Source organism: Notolepis coatsorum, assembly GCF_963971535.1.
Source record: "Notolepis coatsorum genome assembly, chromosome: 3".
Lineage (NCBI taxonomy): Eukaryota > Metazoa > Chordata > Actinopteri > Aulopiformes > Paralepididae > Notolepis > Notolepis coatsorum.
Genome location: NC_140167.1, coordinates 200,933,661 through 200,954,778, shown reverse-complemented (window position 1 = coordinate 200,954,778; position 21,118 = coordinate 200,933,661). Strand labels below are relative to the sequence as shown.

The window sequence follows — 21,118 nt, the reverse complement described above, 5'->3', positions numbered from 1 at the left end:
AGACAAAAACAGAAGATTTATTATCAACAGAGAATAACAGATTGTGGTCATGACAGTAAAAAAATTGTGGAATGTTCTAAATGAAATTATGGGCAAAAGGAATGGACAGACTTCTTTTGTTGAAGTGGGTAGGTCGGTTTGTAGGCAGGTGGGTGGGTGGTTATGTATTATTATGTACGCAGTATATCCATGTATGTACTGTGTGTATGTTTGTATTCACACATATCTTTTGAATGTATTACTGGTATTTTTTAAATAATATGTATATTTTTGTATGTTTGATTTTACAAAACGGGACATTTTGTAAAATCACCCTACACAATATGGTTATTGTGTATTTGGGTATGGAAGGTCTGACATTGGAGGAGGTGGTTAGGGAATTGAATAAGGGGGCAGCGGGTGACCAAGGAGTACAGAGTCAGGCAGCAGGGGGCAAGGAGTGTCTCGCAGAGGGGGGCTCAATTGGGAAGTAGCAGCATTAGTTGCACTCCATGAAGGTGAGGGGAATTGGATTTTGTAGGAGGTAAAGGATACCAGTAGATGGCGGCACATACCCTAACAAGTGGTCGGCCGCCGTTAAACCTCAATAAGAAGAAGAAGAAGGTCTCTCTCTTTGGTAGAGCTCTCTGTGTCTTTGGTAGTAACTATCTGTCTCTTGGTATAGAGCTGTGGCTCTTAGGTATCTTTTGGTAATAGAGCTGTGGCTCTTAGGTATATTCTGGGGTCTACATTTTGCATCACATAGGTGCCCTGATGTTAGAGACACCAGCTTAGAGTGAGCACCACCACCTGTACTTCTGGGCGCTTGACGCCTGTAAATGGGGGGGGGGGGGGGGGGGTCTTTTCCTTTTGTGTATTGATTTGGTGCCACTGGTAGTCCTCCTTGCTCTCTGTCTTGCTGTGTTTTTGTAAATAAATATTGTTATTTTGGCAAACTGTTTCCTGGTTTTGTGTCACTACACCCTCACCTACCATGTCTGTGGCCTTGTGTTGCGTCCCCTTACTGGGGTGCGTAACATAGACTATGACCTTTTAATTAACAAACTCACCTATGGCTTGGGACACTGTTTTATGGATTAGGAGCTACCTGTCATCAAGGTCACAGAGATGTTATTTCAAGGGCACGTTATCAGTCTTATCGTCTTAGAGTAGACGACAGAGTACAGCAACTTGCAATGTGGTCTACAAGATACACTATACAACTATGGTACCCATGTACATGTCAAAATACTTCCCAAAGGTCAGTGAATACCACGACCACAACACCAGAGGGAGCTGAACAAATCATGTTAAACCCAGATTCGGCTGAAACAAGGGACTAAACACGTTTCACAATTATGCCACATGTGGAACACCCTACCCACAGCTGTTAAGGAATGTGAATCCCTACCCACATTCAAAACCGCTCTTAACACTTTCAGTGCCATGGGTCCGGTGCCCCAGAACCCCGTTGCGTGCCAACGCCCACTTCAATGATAGAGCTCTCATATTTGCGAACGCATAAACTATATCTTAAATTATGGATATGTGTATAATATGGCCGTCGCTTATCAATGACTTGTTTGCAGTCAACATTGTCAAAACGGATTGTTTTTTAATCAGTTCATTTCCGTTTTATACCATTTTGAAAAACTCGTTTTTTTTAAGTTTCAGGAAAATATAAAGATTCTGTGATAATCGCCCTTTAGTGGAATACACTGGAATACACAAAAAAACATTGTCATTTTTCGGCCTATTTATGAATTGTTTTCAAATAAACGCTAGATTATCGATAGTATATGTGTACTTATGCACGCTATAGAAGCGGGCTGAAAAATAGATTATCCATTTCCTGATCAGCACACACACACACACGCACACACACATAGGGCCCACGTTGATATATAGGTGAAAAAAGCTCTGATTATCCCAAGACTAGTCAAATAGATTCCTTACCTCAGATCAGATGTTCTCCAAAAAGATTATTCCAATTCCTGATCGCCATTCCAAATATCGATCGTATTTATTGATCCAACGCTGGGTGGTCGAAACACCGATTCCACGCAGTTCTGATGGTCCACAATGAATCCGATCAGCTCGAGTTACATGCCTGAGAAGTAAAATGTGGAAGCAGGACTTTTTTTCCGCCATGCGTTTCATTCAATCCAATCCAAAGGGGTGCAGTACCATCCGGAGAGACGATAGGGGGCGGTATTTTCCCAATGGAGCTCAGAGAGAATTCCAGTGGTAACGTGAGGCTAGATTGATGAAATATGAATGGAAATCGGCGCTAATAAAAAAAACAAGATCTCTTGTCGTTGGCACTGAACGGTTGGCATGAACTAACGAGAAATCTCGTCGTTGGCACTCAAAGTGTTAAAGAGCACCTACGGGAGACTGCAATTTGAAACTGGCCACCGTAAATGTCCAAACCCCCCACCCCCTCCTATTAGACAGTCTCCTCCCCACCGTATGTATATATTCTCTCCCCACCGTATGTATATTTCTCTCCCCCCCCCCACCCCTCCTAATGTACAGTCTCCTCCCCACCGTATGTATATTTCTCTCCCCCCCCACCCCTCCTAATGTACAGTCTCCTCCCCACCGTATGTATATTTCTCTCCCCCCCCACCCCTCCTAATGTACAGTCTCCTCCCCACCGTATGTATATATTCTCTCCCCACCGCATGTATATTTCTCTCCCACCCACCCACCCCCTCCTAATGTACAGTCTCCTCCCCATCATATGTATACTCTCTGTCAGGATCTATGGTAACAGTACTGTATATTTGCATATTGTATATGTCACAAATGTAACGGTACTATATACCTGTAAGTGCATGTTTAAGTTAAAAAGACAGGAAGTTGACTTCGAGAATTCATTTTCTCCCCCGCTCTCTCCTCCGTGAGTAACGTAACGCGGAAGTGCAGTGGTCTCTATAGGGAACTACATATCCCACAATCCTAGAGAAATTACGTCGAAAACGTCACCGACTAAACAACAACGCCGCAGCCTCTCGCGCGTGTGTGACAGAGAGAGGCAACAAGATGTCAGCGCCCATGGAGATAGTTGTGAGTGCGGATTCTGGTGCTCAACTGTGGAACTGTGCCGTGTTCGACCTGCATTCGGGTACAAATGTGTTATCTTATCGAGGAGGAAACACTTCCCCGAGGACACTCACCATCTTGAACGGCGAGTACATCCTCGGAGCTCAGCTCGGGAAGAACTTCATCAACGTGTGGGAGATCCAGAGAAAGGTATGGCTGCTGCTGCAGTCACCATCACTAGACCCGCTGTCCTGCAGCATGTGTCGGTCTCTACTCGGCCTGTGCCTACATCTGTATTCTGGCTATTTTCACCAAAGCTCGCTGTTGGAGCTACAGTATTTTGTATATATAAGTATAGTATATTGAGCTGTACTGTACCCATTCTGCAATCTGTTAATAAAGTTTTCATTCAATCAATCAGTAGCTGACTACACTGTTCCCCTCTGAAAGGAACTGTTAAACCACTGTTCTGTTTTTTTTTTTTTTTTTTTTTAGTTTATTTGAAAATTATTAAAATACATTACATGTTACAACAAGTCATGCATCCTAAAATTATCAAGGATAGCACAAAAAAGTCAGACTTATTTCCATTGTGGTCCTTGGTCTCAGCAGCACATGGTATTTACATAAACATGTATTACACATATTATCATCAGCCTACAGTATATTGCTAAACATATAATTAAAAAGTAAAATACAACATTATTATTAAAATATGTACAAAATTTACAGACACACTAAAACTAGTAAACTACACTACATTAAAACTAGAACCTTCCTTAATTACTCTGGGACATTTTCTAGGAGCCATTTCCTAACGTTCACCTTGAAACTATACAGGTTCAAGATCTGTTTGGTGGTCAAAGGCAACTCATTCCACTCCTGTGCTCCTTTGTGAGCAAATGTAAGTGTCGTGGTGGAAACGGAGCCTGGTGATGCAGCACGTGTGCAATGCAAATTATTAAAACGTCAAGAGGCAAGTGGTGAATATTGGTTCCGTTTTCGAAAAGTAGATTCTTTATCGTGCTTTTTAAGGCCTAAACGATTGCCCCTACTGGACTGTGTTTAAGCCCACTGACAACCTGCAAGGGGCAAGTTTCTCAATACTAATATCAAGTTTCAAGTTTTGTTTTATTTGTCATAGTGAAATGCTTGGTTCTGTATGAGCCCCCCTGAGAATGAATGAATACAGTAAAAACAATCAAAAGAATATAGTCCAAACACTAAAGTACAACCTAAAGTACAAAATGAAGTACAAAATCCAAACTTAAAATCATGCAAAAATTAGGAATGGATGTAGTGCAAATCTTTTTGTAATAAATAGATGTATGTGTGTGCAATGCATGTAGAGTGGGTGGGTTAGTGTTGCAGCAGCCTGATGGCCTAGAAGCTCCTTTTGAGTCTCTGTGCTGGCCATGAGACTCTGTAGCGCTTGCCTGACCGCAATGAGGCAGTTGTTTGGGTGACTAGAGTCTTTGATTATTCTCTTAGCCTTGGCCCTGTAACACCTGGTGTAAATGTCCTGGAGAGTGGGAAGCCCACGTCCAATTGTGTGTTTGGCTGATCGAGCCACTCTCTGCAGTCTGCTGCGGTCGTGTGCGGTGCTATTCCCAAACCAGGAGGTGATGTTTGTTCAGTGAGGTTTTGCTACTGTATACAGTACACAATTAGAAATGAAGGGAAACACCATACATTTTTTTTTAATCTATTTTTTCTCCCCCTATTTTCCCGTATTTTTCACCCATCCCAATTTAGTCGTTATGCTAATTCCCTTCCTGGTCTTTGCACACTTTTGCCCCCTACTGTCGGCCTGGGGAGGGAGAAGACTACCACATGCCTTCCTCCGATACATGTGGAGTCAGCCAGCCGCTTCTTTTCACCTGACAGCGAGGACTCTCATTGGGGGGAGCGTAACGCGTGGGAGGATCACACTATCTCCCCCAGATCCCTTCGCTGCTGAACAGGCGCCCCGACCGACCAGTTTACAACGACCAGGACACATACCCCGCCGGCTTCCCACCCGCTAACACCGCCAATTGTGTTAGTAGGGACGACTGACCAAGACGGAGCCACCGCTGACAGCTGGATTAGATCCCAGAGTCTCTGCGGTGGCAGGCGAGCGCTTAGTCCGCTGCGCTACCCAGCCGCCCTAAATGTTAGCGACATTCTATGTAAACAAACACGCATGTAAACGCCAATATCGAGGTCCATAAAATGGGCAGGTCCGAGTTCATGTCCATATATCATATAATGGTAGAAAAAGGGTAACCACTGCGCTCAGACAGGTGCGTAGTCCAATATTAATTATGCAAAAAAGGGAGGTAGGGACCGCACTCTGAATATCGTTGTTTTTATTTTCAAAGGACACAAAACGTTTTCAGCCATCCGGCCTTCATCAGTGTGTGGCCGGATGAAGGCCGGATGGCTGAAAACGTTTTGTGTCCTTTGAAAATAAAAACAACGATATTCAGAGTGCGGTCCCTACCTCCCTTTTTTGCATATATCATATAATACAAGTCCATGATGGTGATTATTGCGTCAGGCCTAGCGCCTTTCAAGTGTAAGTAGATCGAAGCTGACCTTTTTCAAAGGTCACAGTGAGGCTGCCGTTCTGGGGCTGTTACGATGAGTGCCAAGTGGCTGAGCACAGGTCCACCAGAGCTTCCGTTCAGCACCACAGACGGCAGACTGGGAACTGTGTGGCTCTGGTTGTCGCTGTCGGTGCTGAACAGACAGCTAGCAGTGCTTCAAGGGGACCAACTACCAAGGGAGCACTGCTCCCAGTCTGAAGAGTCTGTGACTTTTTTTTGTTCCTGTTCCTGTCTTGTATTGTATGAGTGCTGTGCAACTAATTGTAAATTCAGATTATTATAATAAATATTATAAATATTTTTTTCCTGTTGTACCGAACTCGTACAGAACCGTGACCCTAAAAGCGAGGTACATACCGAACCGTGGCTTCTGTGTACCGTTACAAACGTACACCCCTACCAGCTAGTCGTTAGTGTGTATGTTGCATAGCAACCGCCTTGCAGTGCAGGCAGCCAGGAGTAGGGCTGCACGATTTTGGGAAATAATCTAATTGCGATTTTTCTGACAGATATTGCGATTGCGATTATAATATTTTTTTTTAAGCAGCCCCACAGAGGTTTCTTGTAAAATGCGGCTTGCATCTGGCCTACGCGGTGGGTCTTTTCAGGACACCGAGCCTGAAAATGTTTCTTTTTACCTGGGAATCGATACCGGTACCCAACGGTACCTTTTATTCTGTACTTTACTCTCCCTCTCTGAAGTCTAAACTTCACAACACACAATCTGAAACCCCTTACCTCCCTCTCCCAAACCGATCTTGTATCTCAATGGGACTTCCTGGTTAAATAAATGGAAAAAAAAAATAATTGCGATTTGATAATTGCATCATTCCAAATCGCGATTTCGTTTTAAAATAGATTAATGGTGCAGCCCTAGCCAGGAGGGTCTATTTGATTTTGAACATTATTATTTACTAATAAACATTTACTAATAATAACATAAACATTTCAATTGAGGTGTGTCTTACCTTCATATTGCCATAGCCTACTTGGTAACTGTTTTATAAAAGCAATAGCTCACTTCAGGCCATGGCATGACATATGGTTATTATATCACAACTACACCCCTTAGCTGTGATATAATATAAGTATAACCATGGCCTGTCGTGAGCTATTGCTTAAATACCCTGTACAGGGGAGGAAACTAACTTTTTGGCTTACCAGCCAACTGGCGGGTATCTGATTTTTTTTACCAGCCAAATAGATTTTTTACCAGACAAAAAAAATCGCTAATTGTGATAATTACTTTTTTGTACGTCTTCGTCTAAATTGATTTTCAATCATAGTAAATTAATCACACTGTCTCTACTCTTCAAAATATTACATCATTAAATCACATATTAACATGAAAGAGGGAACTATTCTGGACTGGGTTGGGCTGAACTGGGCAGTGAAAGATGCTGGGTTGGGCTGGTCTAGGTTATACTGAATGATGAATTGAAAATGAATTGAAAATGGGGGACCCTGATGTAAACAAGACGAAAGTCTTTCTCTGGTCTGCATCCCCTTAACAATTGCATGTATTGAGCCGTACTGTACTGTACCCATTCTGCAATCTGTTAAATAAAGTTTTCATTCATCACAGCTCAACTACTAGGAATGTGTGTCTGACTCTTAAGTGCAGGAAATATTCATCAGAAAGGGGGGACATGATGGAGGGAATGGAAAGAGCAGGTTTGACAGGAGCAGGGTTGAAGGGATTGATTGATTGAAAAGTTTCTTAACAGATTGCAGAATGGGTACAGTACAGTTCAATACATACAATTGTTAAGGGGATGCAGACCAGAGAAAGACTTTCGTCTTGTTTACATCAGGGTCCCCCATTTTTAATTCATCATAACATATTGGAGTGTGGAGGAAGTGGACAAGGCATTAAGCAAACAGGACTGAAATGGGGGACCCTGATGTAAACAAGACTAAAGTCCTTCTCTGGTCTGCATCCCCTTAACAATTGTGTGTATTGAGCTGTACTGTATTGTACCCATTCTGCAATCTGTTAATAAAGTTTTCAATCAATCAATCAATACTGGGTTGGGCAGTGAAAGAACCAAGCATTTCACTGTAATGTAATAGCTAAATAAAACAACTTGAACTTGACTTGTTACATTTGCACTCTGGTTGTATGCCAAATGTATTCTGGTTGTACTGTACTTGTGCTGTAAGATGACAATACATTGGAACCGAATCGACAACGCTAGGGGTTCAGCAGGTGTGTTCTGAATGCCAAATATGACAACATCACCGTTGTGAAGGGCATATGGGCGAGTGGTGATATGCTGGGAAACCCGGTAATAATAAAATGTCACTCGGCTGCATTTAAGCAAAGCCGCTCAGTATAGTCGTCCACTATGTTGAATGCGCGTTATGGTAGCTTGTTACATGCTAGGTAGCTAGCCGGCTAATGCTGGTTGACTGTCATTCTCATCCGACTCGAAGGAGACGCGTCGCGTGCTGTTGTTCGCCCCCATGTCAGACCGCACCGATATCCGAAAGCGACGACTCTACATGCAATTATTTTCATCCACTCATGTGTTTTTGTAAGTTTGTCTACGTTGTCAAGCCGGCTGCCGGTGGCAGGAGTTAGTAGGTCTGCGCGCAGTGGTATGTCCACTTCCCCTAGATGGGCGTCATCTTCTAGAAAACGAGTGTTCATTGGAGGAGCTTAGAGCGCATCTGTACAACGATGATGTTCATTGGTTATGGTCTGATTATTATGTGGCGCAAATGGGAGGAATCAAGGGGGGAGTCAGAGTTCGGTTTGTGTCAGTGAGCGAATCAGCAGATTGCAGAATGATTTTTTTGTTTTGTTTTGTAATTACTAGTACTCGCCAGACTGGCGAGTGCTCTTCATGAATTACTCGCCAAACGTAAAAAATACTCGCAATTGGCGAGTAAAGTGGCCTAATTTCCTCCCCTGACCCTGTACCTAATGATGCCACGCTCCTGCACAAGTGTGGAAAGAGTCCCACACCTCTCGGTCTAAGACAGTTTCATTCTTTTAAGACGCAAGCAGACCCACTCTTGAATTGTTAAAGTTTAGTGGCTTTCCATTCTTCTTATGCAGCAAAAACAGATTATTTTAAGCGTGAACTATGTCTAAAGCTCAAAAGGCAGATGAGTCCTAAGTGGTCCATATTTCCTTATTGATGGGTTTTAATTACAAAAGATATCAAAGGAATTGATAAGAAATAAGGAGGACACAGATGTGTGGAAATTAGGGGTGGGGGAAAAATCGATACATAGTAGTATCGCGATACTTTGCGTGGCGATACTGTATCGATACAGGGACGCCAAGTATCGATATTTAATTATTCATAAAAAATAAAAATAACGTTTTTTTTTGTTTTTTTGTATAAGGAAGTTGCATTGTTCATTTCAATACCTGTAATAGTACAGTAGTCCACACACACATGTGCATTCAATTAAGTTGGAATATGACTGTAATACCAACAGTTCAGTTTGTCAGGTACATGCAACACAGACTACAGTATTTACATCTGTCTGCTTGAGAAAATACCATGTTCTGCAATAAAAATGATTGAAGTGAGATGAACAGACTGAACTTTATTTTATTAGATAAAACATGTTGACAAAGTTTTACTTTGCAGTTGAAAAAAGGTAATAAATTATTTTTTATTTCTTTTTTCTTTTTTTCGTAATACTCAGCGTATCGCGATATATATTTAGTATTGCGATACTATCGTATCGTGACGCAAGTATTGCGATAGTATCGTGAGGTCTCTGGCGATTCCCACCCCTAGTGGAAATGAGGTGGATCTGTCCCCTTAGTTTTTTTTTTTTAACTTTATTTTTTATCGCTTTTCTGGTCAAGCATGACCGACAGAAACAGGTTGAAATGGGATGTAGAGCAGGGGAAGACATTCTGAGAAATGACGGCGGGTCCGGGAATCGAACTCGTGTCCCCCAGATCCGTGACGAGCACGGTTTTCCCCGACGCAGAAATAGCGCCGAGATATGCGGTGAGCTACGGGAGCTCCCACTGTCCCCTTAGTTTTTATGGGTCTTGGGTCTTGGGGGAGGGGCTGGTGGCTTCCCAGATGGAGCTCTGTGGCCTGACATGGTTCTACTTTTCTTCTTCCTCAAGGATCAGTTGCAGCAGAAGATCTTATGCCCAGGAATTGTGACCTGTCTGACGGCCTCTCCCAACGGCCTGTACCTGGTCGCCGGCATCGCCGAGGCAATTTACTTATGGGAGGTGAGTCATTTGCTCTGACGTTTTAAGGAAACATCGGTGCTCTGTTCATACTAGGTCATTTCATAGTTATGAATAGTTATGAGTGGTTATGATTATGAATGCCATGTCGATCATCGCATGCTGTTGGGGATAGAACGTTGCCTCATCTAATCTTGTGTAAACCATCTCCCGCGGGATCAATAAAGGAATATCTTATCTCATCTTATAATCCAACAAGCATGCTCTACTCCTGTATGTCGTCTGCGAGGCTTATTGCTTCTTCCATAGCTGCCGGCCATCTTGCAGAAAACAATAGTAATTATGAGCTACTAGTAACACCCATTGCAGTCCTGGTATGCAGAGAGGCTGATTGTATGCCCATTATGCTAGACTTGTTTTTGTGAAGACCCAACGGTCCTAATTTCAACAAAAAGGGCTGCGGACCGTTGCTCTTTGTTAAACCGGTTGGGACCGTTGGAGCTGCTGGTCGCAGGCTGTGGGGTGGACATGTTTTCACGTTGTTTGATGTTCCCTTCCCTAATGTATGCTGCATGTTAATGTTGGCCAAAGGCAAATCGTGAATTCTACACTGAATCACACTACTGATTTACATAGGCCTAGATCCCACATCCCTAGGGCCTAGATCCAAGAGATGTATTCGTCACATACACACACAAGACATGTAGTGAAATGAAGGTGGCCATGCCCGCCTTGATTGTGCAAAAAATACAAATAATAATAGAATAAAATAGAATAGATATAGATAGAGCTGCCGCGATTACCGCATTACCGCGGTATCGCTGTTACATCACGCCCACCGCAGAGTTTAGCTGAATACCGCATCACCGCTGTTTTTTATAATAATACTCTCAACCAAAGTCGATTCTGCCAATTACGTCACACCACTTGCACCCGCCTCTGCTGTTACCACCAATCGGCAAGCGCGTATTCGTTTTTTACTTCCTGACTGTCAGCCATTGATCAGAGCTCACAACACGGCTAATAACGTTAGCTCCCCGCCGGAGTTGATTACCATCGCTCCTCAGGAGTACTAAACGAGGCATAATGATTTTACTGCAACAAATGTTATAATAAAAGCCCTTCGTTCTATACACTTGTCTGATTGAAAACTTTATTAACAGACTACTGCAGAATGGGCACAACTCAGCAGCACGCTCTGAGCAAAGGAAGGAACTGAGATATGAATCGAGTAATGCTTGCCTTGCTATGGTCCGGTAAATACGCTGATGTTATTGAACGTGTAACTATATAACGTTAATGCCACAAAACGAAGGCCTTTGTTAACACTTTGGCTGCCGGAAAACGCCTAAACACGTCATTCCCGGCCATGCTCAAGTTGCCGAAGACGCTTTACAGCGTCTTTAATATCAATATTTCAAAAATGAACAATACATATAGAACTTCGAATGGGCCCTAATAATGGCAATGTAGCAATAGAATTTAAAAAGTTATAGCCCTGCAAAGAAGGGGACTTTCTCTATAGACAAATAGAGCCGGCAACCTACGGTTGATAATGAATTTAACCCATGGCAGCCAAAGTGTTAATCATAAGTAGTAACTTTATAATAATAATAAGAAGAAGAAAGGGTCGGGGGGGGGTAACCGCCGGGCGTGCCGCTACCACCCCTGCCCGCGACACCGAGTGAACGGCGCACGACCAGAGGGGAGACTTCGAATCCGTGTTTCACTTTCAATAACGAATGCGTGCTTGCCGAATCCCAAACAATATTCATGCTGCAAAGTCATCCTCTAAAGATCGATAGACATTTAGTCTAAAGAGTAGACTACTAAAAAAATAAAAATAAAAATGCATTCAAACTTATTTTTTTTTTTCTTTGCGATAACCGCGGCGGTAGGAAATATTTCGCAAATTTGTGCGGTAAGGAAAACATCAATACCGCGGCAGCTCTAGATATAGATAATAGACATGATATAAGTACTAAGATAAAATACAATAAAATGCTAAGCTTACGAATTAAAGGTAATGAGTCCTATATACACTACTATACAATATACTATACAATATACAGTTATACTATATATAATAACTATACTATACTAGTTATACAAAAACATAGTTAAGTTTTTTAAAGTGACCTTTTCTTTTGTGTTTAAAGTGACCTGTAGTGTGTTTGTGTGTGAGAGTGCAGCGTGTGTGTGTTGTGTGTGTGTGCTTGTGTGTGTGTGTTCATGTGTGCTTGTGTGTGGAGAGATCAGTGTTCAGTGTTCAGTGTTCTGATGGCCTGGGGGAAGAAGCTGAGTCTGAGTCCTAAACACCACTGCTTCTTCCAGGTGTCCACTGGGAACCTGATGGCCATCCTGCACTGCCATTACCAGGACCTGACCTGCCTCCAGTTCACTGACGACAGCAGCCACTTCATCTCTGGAGGCAAAGACAACATCGCGTTGGTCTGGAGTCTAGCCAGGTACTGACCCGACAACGCCGTCGCTGATCTGACGCTCGTGTGATTCTGATTTTTTTTGGCAACGATCTAGTGGCAAACGATGTGTTGAGTGTTCTTTTTATTTCTCACCAGACTAATGAGATCCAGTTAGCATATATACCAACAGACGTCAATAGGTGTGATACTGAGAATAATTAAAACAAATTATTTATACTTAATTTATACAGGAAAGGGTAAACAAAAATGTGCATTTAAACTGTCCTGACTCAGTTACAAACTGTTTTTCAGCAGGTTCCTGTTCTGCAGCACATGACACAATAATTCCAATACAAAACAAATAGGCAGTTGTTGCACTACATACAATCATATAATCCTGACAAAGACATTGCATTATAGTCATTGTGGACAGCAAGGACAATCATGCATCATAGCAGTCAATACAAATCGACAGCATCAACAAGATTAAGACCTAGGAGAGAGTCTGATCAATGATTACAGATGTGTTCTAGCATCGGATGTTGTTTGTAGGCCTGTTTGAAACGTGAGATGGAGGTTATTGCTCTGATGTGGAATGGGATCTCGTTCCAAATGTTGGTGTTTGTGTGGAAAAATGATCTTAGTCCATAATTATTTTTGTAAGCTGGTACTGGAAAGAGTGGATGTGATATTGATCTGGTGAGGAGTTCTTGTCTTGTATTGTCTTGAGAGTAAAGCTGTTAAAGAGTAAAGAGTGTTGGAGAAGAGTTATTTCTGAGCATAAAATTAAGCATTACATCATGCAACGGAGTGTGTTATAGAAATTAGATCACGCCTATGGGTGGTTGTTAGGCCCGAGGCGCAGTCGTTAACACATTCGTTAACACATTCGTTAACACATTCCCGGCCAACCACGGACATGTCCGTGTTTCGGATCCAACGGTTGAGGGCCAACCACGGACATGTCCGTGGCAAGGTTGTTTTGGCTTTTATTCCATTGTGATATCCCACTCAATGTCACCCTGCGGCACTGCAGATTTACCCTACTCATGGAATTCGAAAAATTGCATTACCGGCCAGATCCTCGTAGGGGCGCTGTCTCGATAATGCAGTGTTCCCTGTGGCAGAACGGATGAAGTTTTCTTTTTCATCATGCAGTGAATTTTCCTGCTAGCCTGAAGCTATGCCTGTAGCATGTAGCTTGGAATACCTTTTGCGACGCCGAATTCAGTATGCAGTAAACTAAAGGAATATATCATCAGCCAATCGATTTAACGTTATTAGCTTAGCGCCTTGTAACTCGCCTTCCAGGAAATACCCCAGAACATTTTGCTATATAGTTCATATTCACAACGCTATAAAATGGGCATATTGAAGGGACGGTTTATAGTGTCAATTGACAATGAGAATGGACAGATAGCCATACTATAAAGTATATATTTAGCTCTACAAACAGCCTCACGCACAATGAAAGTTTGTTTTGATTTGCTGGCCGTATAGAGTGGGATTAGACGGATCCAAATGGCCCCGAATGTGTTAACAGTGTAGTTAGCGGTTGTTATTTGATTGATTGAAAATTTTATTAACAGTGAAATGACGGTGTCCTTTTGAAGGAGAGGGAGGTTCTACAACGAATGCCATCTAACAACACACTTCCCGCAATTTATATTTAGTTTCACAATGAGTCACGACCAACCAATTACATAATCCAACATTGTGTAAGCAACTAACACATTCCACGTGACTTTATCGTTTTTGAATGAGTCTTTATGACAATATCAATACATCCATTCATAAAGAATATTGTCTGCCATCTTGGTTTCATTAAAGAAAACACGAACGGCGGAGTGATTGGGAAAAAAAGTTATTCGGTTGTGGGCGGGTTCTGGGATCACGTGGAGTGTGTTATGAGAAATAACAATGTCTGAAAGAAGTGTTTCAGCGAGCCAATCAGAATCAAGAAATGTGCATGCCATTGTATAATAGAACTTAGTGGCTATATTTTTTGTGTAGTTCTGAAAAGCAGAGGAGTGTGAGGGTGCAGTACAGTGGTGAGTCCAGGGTGAAAATGTACCATGAATTTTATAAGCTCTATTGTACAGTCTTGTTATGGGTTCTGTAATTTACTTACATTTGATTAATGATGATTGATGAAGAACAATGATCTGTATAACCATGATGGTAGGAGCAACTGCTGGCTTATTCTGCGAAAAAATAACCATTGAACCGAAAGCGTGTGCACTTGCCCCAGCGGATACGTCTATTCCTTAAAAATCCTTGGCGCGTTGTCAATTACCCACATCAAATAACAGTCTGAACTCCATTCACGCATATGTTATCCATGTCAAAGGGAACAGCAGTGGCTCTTCTCTCCAGTAGATGGCGATGTAGGCCCTCTGTTGTTTGGACTGGGCTGCAGCGGCGGTGGGCTCTGTGTGGCCAGCAGGATAGTCGAGGAACAGAAGGTTCTCCTTTTGCAGCCAAAAATGTTTCTACAATCAAAATGGGTCACAAGCCTTTGTAGGCTTAAGGCTTGTCTCATTAGTGTCGGCACTAGGGGTGTAAAGGTACACGTATCCGTACCGAACCGAACCGTACCGTCTCAGTGTGTAACGTACCGTACCGAACGGCTCTGTAGTGCACCGGTATCGGTGTTCTCCCGTCAAGGATGTTTGTGTTGCAGGCAGCAGAGTTGTCACTGCACCACGAGAAGACGCATCAACAAATATATGTACTTTACTTCATCCCCTGACAGTTGCCGACATAAGTAATGACGGAAGAGATTTAGCCTCAAATCCTGAGGACCGCAAGTTTACCTGACAGGGAATCCACACTGGGCAGCAGTTTACCTGACAGGGAATACACACTGGGCAGCAGTTTACCTGACGGGGAATACACACTGGGCAGCAGTTTACCTGACAGGGAATACACACTGGGCAGCAGTTTACCTGACGGGGAATACACACTGGGCAGCAGTTTACCTGACAGGGAATCCACACTGGGCAGCAGTTTACCTGACGGGGAATACACACTGGGCAGCAGTTGATTGATTGCACTAAAATCACATACAATACTGATACACAACATGTACAGCCATCACATATAATATAAAACTGCAGAGGATTGAAACAGAATAAAATCTTGGTTTATTTCCATTGTGGTCCTCAAGGGGGGGGGGGGGGGCGGGATGACGAGTATGCACAAATAAGACATGCAAATAAAATCTTCAAGCTTTATAAATATGTAAATATGAATAAAAAAAATGCAATAAAACAAACAAACACAAAGACTACAGCACACCTGATATATCTTTATCCTGAGTGACTAAGCCATTTCTTCAAAGCCTGTTTAAAATTTCTATCTGAGTCAATACTTTTTATAGACACTGGCAGTTTATTCCACTCACAAGCTGCTGAGTACTGGAAGGTATTTTCCCCCATTGAGCTCTTGAATTTGCACAGTTTAATGTCTGTTAAACGGCCCCTGGTTGCATAGGAGCGGGTGTCCCTAAAGCACATACAATAATTTTATGATGAGGGGACCCTATTGTACATTATTTTATGGGTAAGGCCCAACTTAATTTGAATTACCCGTTTTTCCGGTGGGAGCCAGTTTAGTTGATTAAGTATAGCTACATCCAGGTGAGTGTGGGTAGGAAGCTTCATCACTACTACTCTAATAATTTTATTTTGGGCAGTCTGAAATAAATGTTTTATTCCCTGGGGTGTACTACTGTACCAGAAGGGGGCAGCATAGTCAAAATGACTCTGGATCAGGGCACCTGATAGTGTTGCACTATCCAACAGGTCAGACTTACGAGCCAGGAATTTGGTCTTCTGGCTTATTTTAGCGAGTGCTTTCAAGGCCATAGCCTCCCCTGTGAGGTGTTTGTCTAAGGTGCATCCTAAATACACTACAGAATCCTTACCAGGATCTTCAACCCTGGGGACTTTCGAGTTTACCTGACAGGGAATACACACTGGGCAGCAGTTTACCTGACAGGGAATCCACACTGGGCAGCAGTTTACCTGACAGGGAATACACACTGGGCAGCAGTTTACCTGACAGGGAATACACACTGGGCAGCAGTTTACCTGACAGGGAATACACACTGGGCAGCAGTTTACCTGACAGGGAATCCACACTGGGCAGCAGTTTACCTGACAGGGAATACACACTGGGCAGCAGTTTACCTGACAGGGAATACACACTGGGCAGCAGTTTACCTGACAGGGAATACACACTGGGCAGCAGTTTACCTGACAGGGAATCCACACTGGGCAGCAGTTTACCTGACAGGGAATACACTCTGGGCAGCAGTTTACCTGACAGGGAATACACTCTGGGCAGCAGTTTACCTGACAGGGAATACACACTGGGCAGCAGATTACCTGACAGGGAATACACACTGGGCAGCAGTTTACCTGACGGGGAATACACACTGGGCAGCAGTTTACCTGACGGGGAATACACACTGGGCAGCAGTTTACCTGACGGGGAATACACACTGGGCAGCAGTTTCAGGGAATACACACTGGGCAGCAGTTTACCTGACGGGGAATGTATTAGGCATGTCCCCGACTAAGGATTTATATAGTCTACTTTGATTGGCAAAAATTTGCAGATAGTCGACTGGTTTCTGGTTTCTATAAAAAAATAAAGCTGTGGGGGGTGCTTAATGTCTGAAGGAGTCGACTGAAGGCTTCTTGTCCTCTGCGAAAGCATGCAATTGGTCCACTGATGGATACATCTTGATATTTCATTAGATGTGCCTTTTTCAGTGCCTCTGTGCCCGTTTCTTAGGCAGTTAGCCTCTCTGGTATGCGCGCCATTAGCGTTAGCGACGCTTCTAGGCCTCTTTGCTTTTGGAAAGAATGATATATTTTTTTTAATATTATATATTTTTTTGCATTAGACTACGAGGTTGGCAGTCGACTACGGCTCCTTTCAATCAATTAGTCGACTATTCGACTAGTCGAGGTCAGCCCTAGAATGTACACTGGGCAGCAGTTTACCTGACATAGGGAATAAGATAAGATATTCCGTTAGGGATGCCCCGATCGATCGCCCAGCAATCGGTATCGGCCGATAATCAGTATAAATATGAGATCGGGGAATTCCGATAATGCGTCCTACTCGCCGATCGCGGAAACCGATCGATTATGCGCGCGAAAAACATGAAAAACATAACTGAAACAACTCTCAGCGCCGTTAGCGGAGTTGGAATGAGAGCGGAGAGCGAGTGTGTGAGAGAGAGAGAGCGTGTGTGTGTGTGTGTGTGCGACTCGAGTGTGAGAGAGCGTGCGTGTGCGAGCGAGCATGAGAGTAAGTTACTTACGAAGTGTAATAGGGAGGTGTAGTCTGACGTGACTTGTTGTTCCACCCGTATAGGGATTCATCATTGGGAAAATGGATTATCGGCTATTGTAACAATTCTGCTGCATGGAAATTGACAAGCTTCCATTTTTGCACGAAATGAGTTCCATTCTACAGTACCACTAACATTATTGTTTAAGCATTTTTTGTTGAAATAAAGGTAGTTATAAGGTTTAAAATTTGTCGTAAAAAAAGAACTACATTTACCAGTAGGCAGCCTGTTAGGCTGTCGCCTAATCCACGTCACGGCAAACTGATACCAAGCTAGCTAGCTAGCTAACGTTAACGTTACCCCGCTAAACATACTAGATGTTAGCAATGTCTACTGTCGTGAACCATTTTAAATTGGGGCATGTAGAGGAGTTTCGGGAACGAGTAAAATGTGCAGGTCCTCTTCTCAGACCTGTGGGGAAAAGCACTGCATGCATCATGCCGGCTAGCAAGCTAGCTAGCTACACGTCATGGCCCGCTGATACCACGATAGCTAACTAACGTTCTGTATCGTTAGTGGCTTAGCTTGGCATCACACTGCACTATCTCACGTACGTGCACGCGCACTGAATAAACCACAAATATACCTCTAATACCAATATTAGTCTGACCACACCCCTCATCAGCTTACCTTCATAAGCAGGTGTGTGGTCACCTGCTCTCCTCCTTCTCGCTTTCACCACAAGGAAGTGCCTCGGTAGTACCCCACTTGACGTGTCGTTGATAGTTGAAAAGAGTTGTGACTAGGTTTACATTGTGCCTAACCTTTTTCTTCTCTCACTTGTTTGTATAAGAAAAAGGTTTGGGTCATAATGTATTCCGCGGAGAGTAGACCCGCTAGACCTACTCTTCACCACGATTCTCCATTCCCGCCTCCGTCGTGCGTTCCGGTGCTGGGCTGTTGCCACTCTCGTGGTTGCTGACCCAGCCCGGGAGACTGCCGGTGGATAGTTTTCCTCACCGACGAGCCGAGGGTTCGGTGCCGTCGCTCCGGCGATGGCCTGATCTCGACTCTGGTTCCTCTGTTTCTGGGGAATCGCCCGTTGATGAACGGGGGATTGTCTTAGAGCCAGAGGATTTGCGACGAAAACGTTTTGCGTCTGCTCGCTCACGTCGTAACATGGTGGCGTGCAGACGCGAACGGCCTGGGTTTGGGGAATTGCTGGAGACCAGCGAGGCCGCGTCCGACTCTGGATTTCTGATGGAAACTGAAGACTTCATGGAGGAGGCGGACGGGTTCTTGTATGATGGTCCCGTGGAGGGGAGTATCCCTCCTCCGGAGACCCCGGAGGGGGGAGAAATGGCTCCACGGGGCGCCTTGTTCGAGGATGTCGGGGAACCACCTTGGCCTCATCGACAGGATGCCCTACTGTCAGCCGCATCGGATTGTGGCTCCTTGACCAGTCGCAGCCTGCTGTATGCGAGGGATGCGGGGTCGGTGGAGGAGGGTCCGCAGGGGGAACTGCGGGCCTTGTTCCCCGAGCTCATGGCGGTAGCCGCCGCTGCAAACGGTGTGCCGCTGCCGCAGCCATTGCCTGCACCTGTCCCTGATGACCTCATAGGCCATCCCTGGCAGCGTCCCCCGGTGAGAGGGGTGGACGTTGTCTACCCATTTTTCCCATCGATGGGGGCCTATGTTCGTCGGGGTCAGGCGGTCTCCAACATCATGGGACTAACTCCCGCCTACGTACCAGTTACGCGGGTGTCGGGGTTGGTCAAAGGTATGGGGGAGGGCGTACCTCGGCTTGACAATCCGATGGCCGCGCTCCTCTGTCCGGATATGGTGTGGGAGCCCCTATGCAAGCCGGTCCTCCAGGGGAGGTCGGCTAGGCGATTGGCTTATTGGGGTGACCAGTCATTCATCGCCGGTACACAGTCGCTGGCTGCGGCCTCTAACATCGCCCACCTGGCTAGATTTGTATCGGGGATAATGACGGGCGGCGCGGATCTGAACGAGGTGAGGTGCGATCAGATCACCCAGGCTGCGGGAGCTGTGCTGCACCTCTCCCAGGTGCTAGCCATAGCCATGGGGAAAGTGCGCGCCCTGGCCACCCTGGGCCAGCGTCATCTTTGGCTGGAGCAGGCCCGTGTGCCGGAACGGAAGAGAACCCCTCTTCTGACGGCCGCCCTCTCCGACGCTGGCCTGTTCGGGAAGGCCCTGCTATTGATGACCTCAACATGCAGAGAGATGGCAGAGGAGAGGTCCATTCTCCAACCCCATTTTCCGCCTCCCGTCCTTGCCGGTGGGGGCAGAAGGATTCCGCGACGTCGAGCTGTCTCCGTCGCCGCTACCACTACCTCCACCGCCCCTGCTGGCCCTGCCAAGAGGGCCAGGGGAAGAAGCGGCGCTTCGGCCACCGCCGGCCCATCCCAGACCGGAGGAGACGGTAGGGATCGTCGTGTCCAGCGGACTGTTACCTATCGTCCCTCCGGGGCTCCCCGGGGTGGCAAGACTCGAGCGGCGCGAGGTGGCAGGCGCCGTTGAGAGTGACTTTTCCCCCTCTGTGTCCCCTCCTCTACACCCTCCCCGGCCCCTCTATGATTTTGTGCCTTGAACACGTATTTATTTATTAATAAAAAGTTCCCTGACATAAGGGGGACTGTGTTTGGCCGAACAAACTGTGTGTTTCTTCAATACAAATCATGTGGTGGGGTTGTGTTTTATGAATCTACCCTGTTACGTTGGGGGAATGAGTTGTGTTGTGTTACGAGTTTTTAAGCAAGGTCTGCAACTTACACTCGGTAATAGGTTCTATTAGCTTGATGCTCCACATGCAATTAGAACTGGTGGTATTCCATTGCTTTAACTAAGTATATGTGTTCACAACGCTGTGTTGTTAGTTGCAGTAATGCTCGTACACACTTTTCATGGCCTAGCCATTACTCTCGTTCAACGTCTTCCTATGTGTAGCATAGGCTGCGGGTATGGGATTCACGCACAGGCGACTTGTGTTTTGTTGTAAACCCTTTTACACTTTGTGGGTAGCTAACATTGTATTAGCTTATGCTATATATTTTGTTCTACCGGAGGTTTTCAAAATGGCTACGGTTGTTTTCTGTGTGTAGGGATAGAAGGTGTGTTTTTCGGGAGGGGGTGTCGGATAAACCCCTCCTTTTTCCCACTTGATTGGTTTAGAGGGTTTGTTGACTTTTCTGCTGAGCCAGTCAGGGCCAAGCCAGTGCTTGACGGGGGAGGGGGGGGGGGGGGGGGAGGGGTATTCTACCGACTCCTGTTATGACAGGATCCGGTGGGTTTTCCCCGCCCGTTATAGCGTTGTTGCTATGGCGACGCCTTCCATGAGCTGGTGTCGTAAAGATGTCGAGGTTAGAGCGCAGGACTTAACCTGCTGCGCTCGTTTTTGTGTCAAACTTGAGTCTGTTGGTCACGTGTCTCACAGTTTACATATCTTTTTCTTGACCGTGGTCTCATGTGGGAAGGTGTTTCTGGGGGAATCTGGTCTTACGCTCTGATTAAAGAGAGTGACTGGATTAAAATCATGTGAAAAACAGGGTTTTTTACTCCCAGCTGTGCAGTT

General features: G+C 44.8%; 1 protein-coding gene across 1 annotated transcript in view; it reads left to right on the top strand.

The window, feature by feature from the left end:
- Positions 1 to 3,027: 3,027 nt before the first annotated feature.
- Positions 3,028 to 21,118, top strand: part of wdr18 (WD repeat domain 18) — a gene marked incomplete at its 5' end in the record, with an annotated part of 249,754 nt that continues 231,663 nt past the window's right edge. Inside the window, 3 exons of the mRNA XM_084310819.1 lie at positions 3,028 to 3,237; positions 9,724 to 9,834; positions 12,127 to 12,260. Coding sequence (XP_084166945.1) covers positions 3,028 to 3,237; positions 9,724 to 9,834; positions 12,127 to 12,260 — 455 coding nt within the window. The remainder of the gene's footprint in view (positions 3,238 to 9,723; positions 9,835 to 12,126; positions 12,261 to 21,118) is intronic.